This window comes from Balaenoptera acutorostrata, chromosome 7, assembly GCF_949987535.1.
Source record: "Balaenoptera acutorostrata chromosome 7, mBalAcu1.1, whole genome shotgun sequence".
NCBI lineage: Eukaryota > Metazoa > Chordata > Mammalia > Artiodactyla > Balaenopteridae > Balaenoptera > Balaenoptera acutorostrata.
The window spans coordinates 92,491,692-92,508,768 of NC_080070.1; the positions used below are offsets into that span (position 1 = coordinate 92,491,692).

Sequence of the window (17,077 nt, forward strand, 5' to 3'; positions counted from 1 at the left end):
AGAGGGAGTTTCTAAACTTTCAATAACATTACGTTTCTCATCTGTTAAATACTAACCAGTGGCTTAGTATTATCCTCATGATAATCGATACTGTATAGGATAGCTTTCACATGTTCTGTCACTAGGTCCCAGTTTACCCGTGTGGTCCCCTAAACTCTAAATCAGGGGCCGACAAACTACAGCCTGCAGTTTTACGTATAAAACTTTATACGTAAAGTTTTATTAGAACTCAGCCACAGGCATTTGTTGATGTATTGCCTGTGGCTGCTTTCACTACAAAAGCAGAGCCGAGGGGTTGTGGCCTAGACCTTTTAGCCCATAGAGCCTGAATCATTTACCCTCTTGCCCTTTAAGAAACAGTCTGCCAACCTCTGCTTTAAAGTCTAGCCACACTGAACTTTTCTTATTTCCTAAAATGCATTGTTTTCTCCTCCTTACTGCTTTTCATCCACTAATTTTCTTTTCTATTTTGGATTGAACATACACACCTCCAGTCCTTTCCAAACTCCAACTTCAAAGCTCCTTGATCTGGGAATTTCTTTCCCATCATCACTGGGTTAGACATCCTTGCTGACTGCTTCATAGAATCCTGTATTTCCCGTACCAGAGTACTGGCCACATTTCATTTTATTTTCCCCAACAGAGAGACATGATGGCATCTATTTGACTTACCATTCAATACTCAATATCAAATCCACTGACTGGCACACAGTGGGGGCCTCATAAATAGTTGACGACTGGAGAATCTATAAATGTATGAAAAGTATTTTAAAAATCATATTATTAATTATAATACCTGCAATCTTACTAGCAATTTTTTGATACAAGTAACTTTGGGCCACTGCTAAAACTAGTTTTAGCTGGGAAGCAGAATATTAATATAGCACAGGGGTGAGAAGAGGTTGAGATACTGGGTGCCCTGTGTTGATGAGACCCTCCCTCCGAGCATGGTACACGTCCAGGAATTCCCAGAGAAGATAAATATATCTCTCAATCTCAATTCCCATTTCACAGACAATGGGTTTTGTTATAGTTCAGCAAGCGTTAGCATATGGATCGTTTCTGTGGCCTGTCACGTTCAATATCAATATGACTGGCTGGAAGACTGGAATTCACCTGTGTGTTCGGGAAAGGAGCAAATAGCAGAGAAGGGAAGAAATGTTGTAGCTTGTGGGAGAAACAATGAGTGTTCACCCCAGTTAACATGTGTTAAGCCTTTTACATGTATGATTTACATGTATGATTTGATTATATTTACCCCTCAAAAGAGCTCTGTAATAAATTAGTGTTATATATTATCCTATTTCACAGATTCGGAAACAGTTTTAGAGATGTTAAATAATACAGGATTTGAATCCGTTTCCTTGCTACTCTAAGGTATAAATATCTACACTGAATATGCAAATACTTAGTTAGGGAATCTCAAAAGAATGTCCAGTACAGCTGAGTAAAATATTTTTGTAGGGAACGTTTCCTGGAAACGTGAGCATTGGATGTGTGTTCAAAGATTTGTGGAAAGTAAACTGATAGAAAATTGGGATAAAGAAAAAATTGGTGAGAAAAGGGAGACATTTATGTAGTATAGAACAGCCGGCATATGTTTTTGTCACTGTTATTAATGGGAAACAGTGAAGCAAACTCTAGAGAAAGACTTTCAGGATCTGTTTGCCAGATTTTCATGGTCATAGCTGTGTTACTCAGATTCTCTGCATCTTAGTTACTTTACTTGCAAAATGGTGCTAACAATAATACCTACCTCGTACAGTTTTTATAAGCTTTAAGTGAAATAATATTGCATGCAGAATATTTAGCATAGCTCTTGATATGACATGAGCTCTAAATAAATATTAGTTATTATTATTGATGGTTATAGTAAGAGGTCAGAGGAGGAGGGATAATTATTTAATAAAGGATGTTATGGGAATTTCCTGGTGGTCCAGTGGTTAGGACTTGGCACACTACCATGGGCCCGGGTTCAATCCCTGGTTGGGGAACTAAGATCCTGCAAGGCATGTGGTGTGGCTAATAATAATAATAATAATAATAATAATAAAGGATGTTAAAAAGCAGTTATTTTAAAATAATTTGAAGAAAGCTCATGAATTTTAAAGGTAGAACCATTTTTGTTAATTCTTGAATAATTAAACTCTTTGATCCTAATTAGTACTCGGGTTTTGCAATTTCCTTAAATTTTGAAAACCACTGGAAAGGAAAGCATGGAGAATACAAATGTGTGGAGCATTATTCCTATCTTTAAGAGAATTACAGTCATAGGGATGAAAGTCTACAACATGGATTAATTTTTCTATCTTTCTTGGATAATCAGAAATGAGAAAGCACTTCAAAGACAAGTTAGAATAAAAAAGAAAAGTATGTGATCACCAGTAATTCAATGCTAATTTGAGATGTATGACCTATGTAAGTTCGTGGAATAGAATGAGAACAAACTGACTTTCAGTATTCTAGAAATAAATAATTTGCCAAATTTCTAATACCAAACATCTTTTAGTTTACAGCCATTTAAGTTACAAATCCCATTTTGGTCAGAAACACAAAGTGACCAAAAAAGATTATATAGCTTTGAGGCCCTGAAGGTATTTTCAGCAAATCGAAATTGAATTTGTTCCTTTAAAGCCATCCAGAGGTTTCTCCACCTTGCTACTTTAATCTTTTTTAGGGGGGGAAAAAAAAATTCCTCGGAAAAGTAATGCTCAATATGTGTAAAATTGATCTCTTTTAGAAAAACAGTGCCTCATAGAAAGTTTATCAGCAAAGTCTATCCCACACGTCCTGAGGGAACTCAGCAGTTGTGCTAACCACAGTTATTGCCTGTCATGCACTTTGCTGGGGTGGTTCCTTTGGGAGAGATCTTAAGAAATGCTGATTATCTCCAGTTGTCAAGCTCCCAGGCCTATGCTGAACAATCATTAGGCTAACAGGCAACCGATGTTGATTCTGTCTGTCTAGACGTACATTCGCATCCCAAATATTTCAGTCAGGCTCTTGCCACTTACTACCTAGTGCACAGGCACCCTGGTCTGCCTGGTGGGTAACTTTCTGTTGTCCCGGCTCATTCTTATTACAGGAGAACTCATTACCCTGACACAACATTCTGCGTTGTGTTTTCTTACGTCGCAGTTGTTTAAATTCCTTCATTTCTGCTCACATCCTAATTCAACAACTCTCCTTAACGGTAGTTTCAGCACTTTCACTGCTTTTGCCATTATGATACATCAAAAGGTCAATAATATCTTTAGACTCCTTCAAAGTTGGGCACAACCGAGCCAGCAAGGATCAAAACAAAAACAAAACAAAACATGATGACATTGTCTAAACTAACTGCTCACAACACTGACAGCCTTCTATTGGTAGAGGTCAAAGCTGCTTTTGGCCTGAAGCTTTGTGACTATAAAAGCTCACAGAGTGAAAGTTCAAAGCACAGTGTAGGTTATGTTAAAACACTAATTAGGGATCTGAAGACTTGGCTTCCCCTCAGGGCTTGACCATTTGCTAGTTAGGTGCCTTTGGGTAAATCTTTTTACATCTTTGAATCTCAGTTTCCTCACTATTGAAATATTAAATTACCTTCTGATAAAGTTATTTTTAGGATTAAATGATTAAAAGATAATTTTAGAAATGCCTTCTAGATAACATGGAATTTTTAAATTCCATGTTTTATTAATGATTTTATTAATAATTATTTCATTTAGTCCTTCTAAAACATTCTATTTAATCCTTTTAAAACCTTCCCATCAGCTTCTAATTCTGTGCGATCCTAGTTCAGTGTATTGGCCTTTTGACTTCCAGGCTAGTGTTGTTTCCAAAAAAGCATAGCATTGTGGGAAGAAGGCAGCTTTAGCTCTGTCAATAATTTAATGGGTATTATGAAAACTTTTTAAACCTTGTCTCTAAACAAAAATTTTCCATGAACCGAGAAGTCTTGTTTTGGAAGTTCTGACATTCTATTCCTCTCTGCGGCTTTGTATTTAGATAATGGCCTTGCATCTGAAAATATTTACTTTTTGATTGCATTTTTGTCTTGAATATTTGATTATCCAGTCTGTTAGTTGTATTAACCTAGTTATTATAATTGCAATCTTCTTATAATATTTATGTTGCCTTACATTTATTCTTAATTTCCAAAACACTTAGGACAGCAGTTCTCAAAGTATAGAACCCTGTGGGTTCCAAAGTCTCTTTCAGAGAATCTGCAAGGACAAAGCTATTTTCCTAACAATGTTAAATGGCATTTGTGTTTTTCATCATACTGACATTTGCAGTGACAGTACAAAAGCAATGGTGAGCTGATACCTTATCAGGAATCAAGACAATGGTACTAAAGACTACTGGTAGCCACTGTAATCTTCATTGCCAGGCACCCCCATTGGGGAAAAAGCCAGTGTCACTTTAAAATATCCTTGATTAAAGCAGTAAGAATTATTAATTTTATTGAGGTTTACCCATGAGTATATGTCTTTTAATACTCTGTGTAAAAAAAAAAAAAAAAAGGAAGTTTTACTGCATACCAGAGTAACTTGCCTATCTCCAAAAATTGTGTGAATTGAGAGCTAAAATAGGAGCTTCTTGCTTTTTTTCCATGAGATATCGCTTTACTAGAAAGAATGAATGACAGAGAAACTGTGGTTATTCAGACTTGGGTATTTGGCAGACATTTTCTCAAAAATCAATTAAGTGAGCCTTTTACTTTGAAGAAAACAACGGAAAGTATTTGTTCCCAATGACAAAACCTGAACTTCAAACAAAAATTAGAATTTTAGGAAAGTTACATATTCATTACTGTAAGCATGACAGCTTCCCAATAGTTACAGACTTATCTGGTGAGATCAGTGATGTTATTAATGAATGTGAATTTTCATTATTGTATAATAAAATATGTTACCGTTTGGAACATCTGCATTATTCATATCTTCCAAATAACCAATTTATGATGTGATAAAAATCATGATGGGTAAAAGATTCATTCAAAATGTAAGATGGTGCATTGAATTTTAATATAACAGAGTACAAAATGTTCATTGGTATTGTTTCAGATTCCATATCACAAATTACGAATCAAGAAATTGCAAATAATCAAGTTTTAGTGTGTTACTCAAGAAAAAAGAACACCCACAATTATCTGAAAAGATTATTAAAATAATTCTCCTTTCCAACTGATGATCTGCGTGAGCACTTACTTTTTTCATGTGCCAAAACAATCTTGCAGTCAGCTGAATGCAGAGACATTATTGCCTTCTCTTAAGTCAGTAATTACAGATATGTGCAAATAGCTAAATCAATGCCACTTTATTTTACTCGATTTTTTTAAAATAGTAATTTCTCAAAAAAAGTTAACATAATGGGTTTATTGTAGATATTTGATAAGTAGATATCTTTAAATTTCTCAGTCTTAATTTCTATATGTAAATTGCTAACCTACAGCATAAAATGACAATAGTACAGTAGGAGTAACAGAAGCCAACACTTATTGGGCACCTTCTCTCCAGAGTTCAAATGGTTAATGTATATTAATATATAATATATAATCCTGACCACTTGATGTTAAAGTGTTATTCCATTATAGGGATGAGGAAATGGAGATAACCAGAATTCAACAGCTTGCAAAGTCACGCAGCTAGTAAAAAGTTTAAAAATTAAGTGTTTTCACTACCTGTGCTTACTGTGTACATTTTTGTAAAGTTGTGATTTTAACGCCTAATATCCTAAAATATTTTTTTCAGAGATTACTGCAATGATCTTAAAATATCAGATAATAACACCGAATTTCTTTTAAATTTTAATGAGCTTATCGATAGAAAAACTCCGAACCACCCATCATGTAAGTATGCATTAATTTGCAATAATTGCTTCACTGTGGTTATATCCAAAGTAGTCAAATCGTGATTCAGTTTAGTTTGTTGGTATGCTGGTTTGTTTATTTACTTTTTGAAGTTTTAATGGTAACAATTTGACCCTTATTTTTTTTATATATTACAGAAATTTCATTCTGTTATTAAGTAAAATCCAGTGTTCAAAGCCAGGTATTCAATACTTGCAAATGGTTAGATGTAAATAGTATATGCTTACCTTGTCCCTCTCAAATTTGGGAAATTTAATTTGGAATGATCTTTTGAAGATTCTTTATTGCATTGTTCTTTCCTCTATGCAGAGGAAAACACATTTTAATCAAGTTATTTATATCCTCCAATTTATATAATGAGTTTTAACATGGATAGCATAAAAACAACAAATAGAGACATAACAATGGGGTTTTATCTTGATCACAGTTAACTTTAATCTTAAAAAATATGCATCGATAATTTCCCATTTTATGAAGTAAATCAAGTTAGAATGGATACATTTTAGTAGTTAGTTTTTAACAATTTTATTTGTCTTTCAGAGAAATTTGCATCATTTATACTCTGAAACCTCATAGAGATCTATGGATTCTGGGCTCTTAAAACATTTAAAAATCTTAACTGTTTTTTCTTCCTAAAATTACCCTATGTATTAAAAAGTACTATCAGGAGAAAAGGCAGTATACTTAGGAAATAAGAGAGAAAAACTAACTGCCTGGCCAAAATTACCTTAGTAAATATAACTTGAAGATAAAAGTACACATAAATGACTTGTTTGTTCTCTTTCTCCTTCTTCCATCTTCTCCCTTCTCCTCTCCCTCGTCCTTCTTCTCTCTTTTTCTTTTCTTCTTAAAAGTTATTTCTCCTGCTATCAGGAAGGGTTAAATAAAGCATTTCCTCAGTTATAAAAAAAGAAAATCCCTTCTTAAAGCTGTCTCTCAAGCTTATATTTATCTCTTAAGAAATAACTACTGAGCACCTCTAAGACGAGTTAGCCAGTTGCTTGAAAGAGCCTCTCTGGAAACCTGTCACGGGTGGGTGAAGTCTGCAGTGATCATGCCTGAACACGCGTGATTTCAAAACTTTCTGCTCAGTGTGAGCTCATTCTGCGCAGAACCTTTACAGTGTTATTATTTATTTCCAAAAGAGAACTGAAATAACAAGATTATTGAATACTCCTTTAATTGGATGTCTCGTCTCAGAGAAGTATAAATGTTTAAACAAAATACTTTTAGTAAAATAGCGCTAATATCCATAGTGTTATTTATGTTCTTTAGTCTCTTCCTTCATTTCAGTTAACTTTTTTCTGCCTCCCCTATAATTCTATGGGAAATGTTTGAGATGATTATATAAAAAATTGAGAACTTACTAGATGTTTTATTATAAAAGAGTTAATAGCTATGAAATAATCTCTATTTTCCTCTGACAGTGTTATAGAGTTTTCTCAATCATACTTTACCTCATGTTATCAATATTCTGTAAAACCAACTCTAAAAGTAGATTCAGTGACTGAAATGTAACTGACCTAAATGGTTTTTTTTAAAAGAGGTACAGTCAAGTTTAACTTTGCTTTATAAAAGTACTTAATCCATCAGTAAAATTACAATTCTCACCTATTGTTTAAGTTAATTTATTAACCTACCTAAATGTGAATGCTGTAGGGTGGTTGTCTTCTTCATATTCTTCTTTATTTTTGAATTAAAGTAAAAATGAAAAGTGTATATGTATAAAACGGTAAAGCTTAATACTAATAATCTATTTATTGCATGTAACCAGCTGCAGGAGACAGATTTCAAGATTGATTTTAGGCTTAGAGCATAATGAAAATATGAATCAAACTATGAAATTACTTGTAACATTGATTTATATTACAGATTAAAATAATGGTCTCTTTCGTTTTACCTAAAAGGATTTAAGAATTAAAAGGATTTAAGAATTAAAATATATCACTCACTTTCCAAAGGGATTATTTTTTATAGTGATTGTTTCTAAAATAGTGTAATAAAAGTTCCTAGAATGAAGTCTAAAATATGGATTAAATTGATCCTTTAATCTTGAGTGAAAGATACATTGAGGTAAAATAATTAAAAGGAACTAAAATGTTTTCTAGCCTATGCCACCCCCAACTCTTGGGGTAATACAATATTAATTAAGACCATATATTCCGTATCTGAATAAAATGAAATCAGAAGTGTGAAGTTTCAGTCGGTACGTGTAGGTTATTTCAGAGCTTTATGGGCTTAGAGCAGAGGAGCCAAGAGAAAAGGAAGAAGGCAACATTTTTTGTTTAAGAGAGTGTATTCATTGACCCTTGGTCCTCGTCATCTTTTCCCTCCATTACCTTCAAACCTGGGCTAATACTCTCTTCAGTTACTCCAGAAGTGACAGCCTGAAGCCTGTGCTCTTTCATCAGTACCAACAGATTCCAAAAGCCGGTCTTGGAGCAGTGCTGGTCTGTGATAAGTTATTCTGTTCCTTGGCCCCAAAACAGAAAACAAAAAAACAAACAAAGAAAACCCTATATGTATTATATAGTTTTATATTTAGGCATAAAATTGTCTGTGAAATTATGATACTTTGGAATCCTTATCCTTTTGATAGCATTTACAAAATAATTTGCCTCATTTAGAATTGGTTTTTCCACTTCTAATTTTGTCCATATCCTGAAAAATGGAAGAGGAACAATATAAAAAATGTAGAAAATTAATAAGGTTACATTTTTAAATTCATAGAAATATTATCCACTCTAAATTGCATCTGGAAATAGAAAATGTTTGTTTCATTACTATCCTAATTAAACTATGTGGGTGTAATTGAGGCTCTCCTTCTTCCGTGTTAGGCAATACGGACTTGATTAATAGAGTCTTGCTGGATGCAGGCTTTACAAATGAACTTGTCCAAAATTACTGGAGTAAGCAGAAAAACATGTAAGTGTTTGTTCTTATTAATAAAAGATATATATTCTGTATTTCGGTTTAGCTTCTCTTGGGGAAATTTTTGGAAAATAGGTCTCATAAATTTAAAGTTTATTATTTATCTTTAATAACCGTTTCTCAAGAAAACCATTTTGCAGTTGTTGACAACTTGAATTTTCAGTTGTGGTTGTGTGTCAGGACTAACATCTACCATTACTCAGCTTTACACATGTATACACTACAGTGTGAATAACCAAATTAAATAGGTGTGCTTGCATGTGTCTCAGTGTTGGTGGTAAACTAGGGCTTCTAGTGAATGTTCAGTTAGCTTTCTAATAGCCCTGCCCTACAGCCAGTCAAGACATGGAGAAATCTCACGATGGTTCTCCTTTCCAGTCTCTTCTCCGCCCCATTTCCAATCAACCAGCAAGTGCTAAATATTGTTTCTAAAAATGTTTTCCTCTCTTCTTCATACTCAGGGTTCTGATTGTTTTCCATTTCTAAGAAATCACAGCAGCTGATGTCTCTGCCTTTAGGGCTTCCAATTCCTCTGCCCACGGGCCCCAGGCTGTTCTCCATGTAACTCATACTTTCCAGAGTCTCACTTTTAAAACGGAGCCCTAATAACTTCAGGGTGAAGGTGAAGCAGCCTCTCCAGCGTGGATTTCACGATCACTCATGAGCTGACCATGCTTCAGAAGCTTATACTTGCAACTTTACCTCCTGTTGTTTCTCACCTCATGCCTTATGCTTTTATTACACCAAATACTACCACTCTTCACTAGCTTTCCCTTACATGTACTCTTTTCTTTACATGTGATGTCTTCCTGTCATCTGTGTTAACTCCCATTCCATCTTCAGGATGCAGCTATCTCATTATTTCTTATGAAATGTCTTCCTTAAGCATCCTGCCTTTAACTATTTCTTAGATATTTTAAGAAATATCTAAAAACTATGTTTTATTAAAACATGGTTTACATCTATTGATACATTTACTTTGGCTTCCTTTATCTCAGGAACTCATTCTGTTTCACTTTGTACCACCAACACCTAAACTAATACCTTACAAAGAATAAGTTGAATGAAAATGTCCTTCTTTTGTCTTCTGTTCCAGCAAGGGAGTGAAAGCACGGTTTGTTGTGACTGATGGTGGGATTACCAGAGTTTATCCCAAAGAGTAAGTTCAAATAGCATCTGTAAAAATTACTGGGTTACAAAGGACTTCTCCAAGGATCTGTACCTTACTGTATAAGGAAGCCATTCTTCAGAGAAACTGATCATTATTCGTAGTTAAATTGGAATTTACCTAAAGTACTTAATTATTAAAATACTCCATTTCTTTCAAAAATGCTATTATTATATGATTCTTCAATGATGTTTTTGCTTGTCATATATATTACAACATTGAAGAGGTTATCGAAGAGATTTCTCTCTTCATAGACATAAGCTAACCTGGTTAAATGAACATAATGGTTATTACGAATATGTCAACTGGCAATATTGGCATAGCACTTCGTTGTTTTCACCGTTCTATGGATTTTATCTGTGTTTATCTTCAGAAGAGTCCATAAAGTGGGCTGTATAGGCTTATTAATATTAATTGACTTATTAACTGACTTGTCTATAATTACCTGTCTAGTAAATGGCAGAGTAAAACTAGACGTCAGCTTTTTCTGCTCCTTAGTTTAATTCTAAGCAGATCTGTTGCTTAGTAGTGAATGTCATTTACACCATCAATTACCACTAACTTCCTTAGACGTACCTGAGATACAGACATATCTGTAAAGTTCAGTGGTGTCCACAAAGGGAAATGTAAGTTATCGAGTAGATTAAAGAATAAAAATGATGACCCATTTCCTCCTTAGGGCTGGAGAAAATTGGCAAGAAAACCCAGAAACATATGAGGACAGCTTTTATAAAAGAAGTCTCGATAACGATAACTATGTTTTCACTGCTCCATACTTTAACAGTAAGTATTGCTTTAGAATTCAGCCATCTCAATTCCTTTTTTTAAAATAAATTATTGCTACTACCTGCTTCCCCCCACACAAACAATATATTTTATGTTATTTGCTCAGAATAGTGATCATTAAGCATATACCATATACACGACATTGGAAGGACAGAGCATCCATTTAGTTGAGGAAATAAAATGCATCTACAAGAAATCAGCCACCCAGTAATGTAAAGACAGCATATCTACAGCCACGCATAATACATTGAAACACATATAGATCATCCCTCGTTTCACAAACTGCAAATATATTTAAGAATGTTTAATGAATTTTAAAAATGTAATTAATCAGTTTGCTCTTTAATCAGTATTAGTTGCATAACATTTATAAAAATTAATAATAGCCTATATTTTAAAATACTTTATTGGGTTCTTTCCCTAAAACTTTCTAATTTAATCCTTCAGCCTTTCTGGGGGTTGGTTTTACCATCACCATTTTCACAAATGGGGAAACTGAAGTTCAGAGAATTTCAGTTTTTTCCAGGAATATGTATCTTTTACAGTTTTACAGCAGTTTTGTGAATCTAAGATCAATCTTTCTGCTTTACTTCAGCAGCCTCCCCAATATTGTACTAAGTGTCATAAAGCAGGGATTTGGTGTGCATCCTTTATTGTGAGAGTGATACAGCCAAGCTGAGTAATTCTCATTCCAAAGTCAATTAATGCAAACCAATTCCTGGACACTCTAATTAACCTGCTATAAAAAGGAAGAAAAGGGAAGAGGAGACCACTTCTTGATAACATTTTTATGCTAGAACATTTAAGTAAAACAGTATCCACCTGTACCTATTAAAATAAATTTAATATTATTTGATTTATCTAGATAGGTCTATTTTTCCCTTTTTTTTTTTTTTTTTTTTTTAGAAAGCGGACCTGGTGCTTATGAATCAGGCATTATGGTAAGCAAAGCTGTAGAAATATACATCCAAGGAAAACTTCTTAAACCTGCAGGTAAGCACATATATTGTACACATACACACAACCAAAATTAAATATGACCTACTGTTTATATTATCAACTGGCAGTGCTTATCAGGAAGGCTATCAGAAAGCTTCAACCAATATAAAGTCAAATTTGAAAAATAAAATGAAACACAATTAGTTACCTATGAGATTGGGGATAAAATAAGAGTTGAGTTTTCAAAGAAGTGTGTATGTTTATACACTCTTGACATAAATTTAGGGAGTCAGTTTCGTGTTGTATATCAAAATTCTAAATGCTGGATTGATCCAGCAATTCAACTCAGAAGTCTATCCTATAAAGCGTTTCAAATATACAAAAGTAGATATGGGCAAGGATGTGAATATTTGTAATAATTTAAACATGAAAAGTTAAGTTTCCATCATTGGGGAAAAAGATAAATTGTGGCATATCTATACTATGTATCTGTTAAAAAGAATTAGGTAGGGATCTATTAAAAAAAAAAAAAAACCTTACAGTAAAACATAGAATAATGAGTCTTTTGGTAAAAGAAATCAAGCAAATGAAAAAGTTCATAAAACTGAGCATCAGTGGGAATTAGAAGTGGGCTGTAATGAACAGATGCAGTAAAAGCTAAAAAAAAAAAATGTATAATTCAGTATTGTTTGAATTTTAGAAAAACTAGGCCAGATTGAGAAGGTAGATAAACTCCTTTCTGCTCTTGAGGGCAATTTCACCCCCCAGCAGTTGAACTGCATACATTCACGCAGCAACTCATTCACTCCTTCCTCCATTCTCTCAATTGCTCATTTACTCATTCAATCTTATTCTCTCAATCACTCATTCACGTGCCACCTACCCACTCACCTACCTACTCATCCGCTCATTTATCCACACTTCAGCAAGCATTTCTTTCTTTTTTTTAAATTTATTTTTATTTTTTTTAACATCTTTATTGGAGTATAATTGCTTTACAATGGTGTGTTAGTTTCTGCTGTATAACAACGTGAATCAGCTATACATATACATATAACCCCATATCTCCTCCCTTTTGCATCTCCCTCCCACCCTCCTTTTCCCACCCCTCCAGGTGGTCACACAGCACCAAGCTGATTTCCCTGTGCTATGCGGCAGCTTCCCACTAGCTATCTATTTTACATTTGGTAGTGTATATATGTCCATGCCACTGTCTCACTTCATCCCAGCTTACCCTTCCCCCTCCCCATGTCCTCAAGTCTAATCTCTACATCTGCATCTTTATTCCTGTCCTGCCCCTAGGTTCTTCAGAACCTTTTTTTTTTTTTTTTAGATTCCATATATATGTGTTAGCATATGGTATTTGTTTTTCTCTTTCTGACTTACTTCACTCTGTATGACAGACTCTAACTCCATCCACCTCATTACAAATACCTCCATTTCATTTCTCTTTATGGCTGAGTAATATTCCATTGTATATATGTGCCACATCTTCTTCATCCATTCATCTGTCCATGGACACTTAGGTTGCTTCCATGTCCTGGCTATTGTAAATAGAGCTGCAGTGAACATTGTGGTACATGACTCTTTTTGAATTATGGTTTTCTCAGGGTATATGCCCAGTAGTGGGATTGCTGGGTCATATGGTAGTTCTATTTTTAGGTTTTAAGGAACCTCCATACTGTTCTCCATAGTGGCTGTATCAATTTACATTCCCACCAACAGTGCAAGAGTGTTCCCTTTTCTCCACACCCCCTCCAGCATTTCTTGTTTGTAGATTTTTTGATGATGGCCATTCTGACCAGTGTGAGGTGATACCTCATTGTAGTTTTGATTTGCATTTCTCTAATGATTAGTGAAGTTGAGCATTTTTTCATGTGTTTGTTGGCAATCTGTATATCTTCTTTGGAGAAATGTCTCATTAGGTCTTCTGCCCATTTTTGGATTGGGTTGTTTGTTTTTTTGATATTGAGCTGCATGAGCTGCTTGTATATTTTGGAGATTAATCCTTTGTCAGTTGCCTCGTTTGCAAATATTTTCTCCCATTCTGAGGGTTGTGTTTTCATCTTGTTTATGTTTTCCTTTGCTGTGCAAAAGCTTTTAAGTTTCATTACGTCCCATTTGTTTATTTTTGTTTTTATTTCCCTTTCTCTAAGAGGTGGGTCAAAAAGGATCTTGCTGTGATTTATGTCATGGAGTGTTCTGCCTATGTTTTCCTCTAAGAGTTTTATAGTGCCTGGCGTTACATTTAGCTCTTTAATCCATTGTGAGCTTATTTTTGTGTATGGTTCTAGGGAGTGTTCTAATTTCATTCTTTTACATGTAGCTGTCCAGTTTTCCCAGCACCACTTATTGAAGAGGCTGTCTTTTCTCCATTGTATATTCTCAGCAAACATTTCTTAAGCACCTACTGCATGCACTGGTCAGGTTAGGGAAGCCTCTTAAAACCCACCACTTGAATGACCTCATATTTATAAAGCCATTCCTGACACTCATTTTTTTAAGCCTCCTTTATTAGTTAATTGACCAGGTTATAGTAAATAAATGTGTGTATAAATGAAGTTTATATAACAGTTTAAGAGCTATTAACATTACTTCTTAATGAAAACCCCAAGAAATATATGTCTGTAATAAACATTATAAAATAGCATTAAATTGAATATAAATTATTTAAATTATCATACCCCAGAAATTATATTGTAGCTAATTAAATTTGCCACCTTTTAAATGAATTTGAATCAGCTTTTCAATGTATATCTGCAATTAAACTTTTATTTTTTTTTAATCTTAAGAAACTTACATTTGCCTGCTCAGGAATTTTTAAATGTGAGAGGAAAGATAAATGAGAATTATAGCTACATTTTTTAAATGTATGTGTCAATTTTTCTTTACATGATTGTTTCAGTTGTTGGAATTAAAATTGATGTAAATTCCTGGATAGAGAATTTCACCAAAACATCAATCAGGGATCCGGTAAGATAACTTTTTAAAACATTCTTATGCTACATTTACTGACCTTAGAAAGCAAATAAAGTCTTATATAGAGACAAAATAAATTTTCGTTGCTACTACATTGAAGCAGAATTATGAATTCCCATTTTTTCAAAGATTTTTTTGTTTAGTCAACTAATAAATAATAAAAGAAAAATATTTCAATATTATAATTTAAAATGCTAGTTTAAATATCTTTGGCTGATATTTTCTAATTTGTAAAGATAAAGCTATCGACTAGACTGTCATTTAATCTTTTATACTAACTAAATTATTATAAAATTTCTAATTCCAATATGGTAATAATTAAAATGATATAATTAAAATCCAGTTAGAAAGATAATATGAGGTGATAACTGTATTTCTGTCTTTCAGTGTGCTGGTCCAGTTTGTGACTGTAAAAGAAACAGTGATGTAAGAAAACTCTTTAAAATGGAATTTTTAAGTACAATTTTTTGTGTTACTCTTTCTAAGACTCTAATGATAAAGAAAGTTGCGGGAAGGTTTAGTCAAATGCTAAAAAAATATTGTATGGAATGGTGAACTAATTCATAGATAAGAATTTGAATTATATGCTTTTAATTCCTAACCTTAAACATTAGAAGCATTTTAAAATATTCATTAAAAAGCCATATCAATATAGACTGTATTCACTTCAGTCTCAATTGTTAGATTCTTTTGTACATATAAATACAAATTTGTTTCTGACCAGAGTTTCTAACTGAAGCATATTTATTGATTATCAGTGCAATCTTCCCTCATCTTTTGCACTTTATGTGAATTTTTCACACTGTGTTTATAGTGGTGAGAAAGTTTTTTTAACTAAACCTTGGTATTACATAGTTTCACTTGCCGGGATTGGATTTTACATTGTCTTCTATTACTTCCATTTCTGTTTGAGAAATTGAAAAAGCAAATGTCAAGTTGCTTTGTTCCAAGCTGAAGATGCTGTAAGAATGATACTAGATAAATTATTCATATAATGAATAAGAATGATGAATTCCACTATTTTCTTTCAGTCCTCTTATGTATGTCTATATATTTCCAAAGGAAGCAGGGGTTTCATATCGTTTTATCACTCCTAGTCTTGTGAAATCATAAGCCAGTAATTTTAATTATTTTTGTAACATCCATTTTACATAGACTATGTATTAGCTGTTTTTAGAGCAAAGGTTTTAGCAAGCTCCTTCCATATTAGAAAAATAGAATGCATTACGTCCCCAAATCTGAAAACAATGTTTTTAATTGTGATTTTATACAATAAAATTAAATTGATTCATGCATTTAAACATAATTTAAACTGGATGGGAATACTTTAGGATATATGGTTATTTTTCCTCTGTCAGAGGCATTTTTTTTGTCTTGCTTCCTGCTTTTACATCTCAAATTATCCAATCAAATATTTTTAATATAAAATAGTTATAAATAACCTCATGCTGCTGCTTTTTATTTTTAAGTCTGTGATGAATAGTGCCCCAAATGGATTTTTCTTAATGTCTTTCTTGTCAAAATCTTAAGTATGTGTTTAAAATAATAATTATACATTATTAAATGTTTTGGTTTATCCAATTTCCTGGTTCATTTAGATGACAGTGGGGTGACAAAAAGATTATTTCTGATTTGTTCTTATGTTTTCATTCAGACTGAGTTGACTTTTTTTTTTTTTTTTTGGTCTGTGTTGGGTCTTCGTTGTTGCGTGTGGGCTTTCTTTAGTTGCAGCAAGTGGGGGCGACTCTTTATTGTGGTGCAGTGGCTTCTCTTGTTGCGGAGCACGGGCTCTAGGTGCATGGGCTTCAGTAGTTGTGGCGTGTGGGCTCAGTAGTTGTGGTGCACTGGCTTAGTTGCTCCGCAGCATGTGGGATCTTCCCGGACCAGGGCTCAAACCCATTTTCCCCTGCAATGGCGGGTGATTCTTAACCACTGCACCACCAGGGAAATCCCTGAGTTGACAATTTTAACTGGATGGATCGTGGTGGAATTTCAAGCCCTCATGGTTTGATAGCAATCTATATGCATGCCCTTAATTTATTTCATCAGAATCTCCTGAGCATATATGTTCAAGAGAAGATACAGTTATCTAAGTTTTTCTCCTATTTTTATTGTTAAAATCATCTATATAATGGAGTAATGATTATGTAACCTAACCTTCCTAAAAAAGTGTATTAACTGTTATTTTTGTTTTGCTAGGTAATGGATTGTGTGATTCTAGATGACGGTGGGTTTCTTTTGATGGCAAATCATGATGATTACACTAACCAGGTATGTACCTAAAGTGGCAAGGAGTAGGGTTTCCAAAGTGTGTTTCCCTGATCAACATTACAAAACTCCTTCACACCACTATAAAAATTGATAATTGAAGTGCTTAATGTAATATAAACTATTAAGAAATGCATCCTAAAACTAGT

At 33.7% G+C, this 17,077-nt stretch overlaps 1 protein-coding gene across 7 annotated transcripts in view; it reads left to right on the forward strand.

Moving 5' to 3' along the window:
- The window catches only part of CACNA2D1 (calcium voltage-gated channel auxiliary subunit alpha2delta 1), a 501,522-nt gene that overhangs the window by 457,976 nt on the left and 26,469 nt on the right, over positions 1–17,077 (forward strand). For all 7 annotated transcript variants that reach the window (XM_057549676.1, XM_007178942.2, XM_007178943.2 and 4 more), the window contains 8 exons: positions 5,739–5,836; positions 8,695–8,782; positions 9,885–9,947; positions 10,636–10,739; positions 11,649–11,735; positions 14,587–14,654; positions 15,048–15,086; positions 16,860–16,931. In XM_057549676.1, the coding sequence (XP_057405659.1) occupies positions 5,739–5,836; positions 8,695–8,782; positions 9,885–9,947; positions 10,636–10,739; positions 11,649–11,735; positions 14,587–14,654; positions 15,048–15,086; positions 16,860–16,931 (619 nt within the window). The remainder of the gene's footprint in view (positions 1–5,738; positions 5,837–8,694; positions 8,783–9,884; positions 9,948–10,635; positions 10,740–11,648; positions 11,736–14,586; positions 14,655–15,047; positions 15,087–16,859; positions 16,932–17,077) is intronic.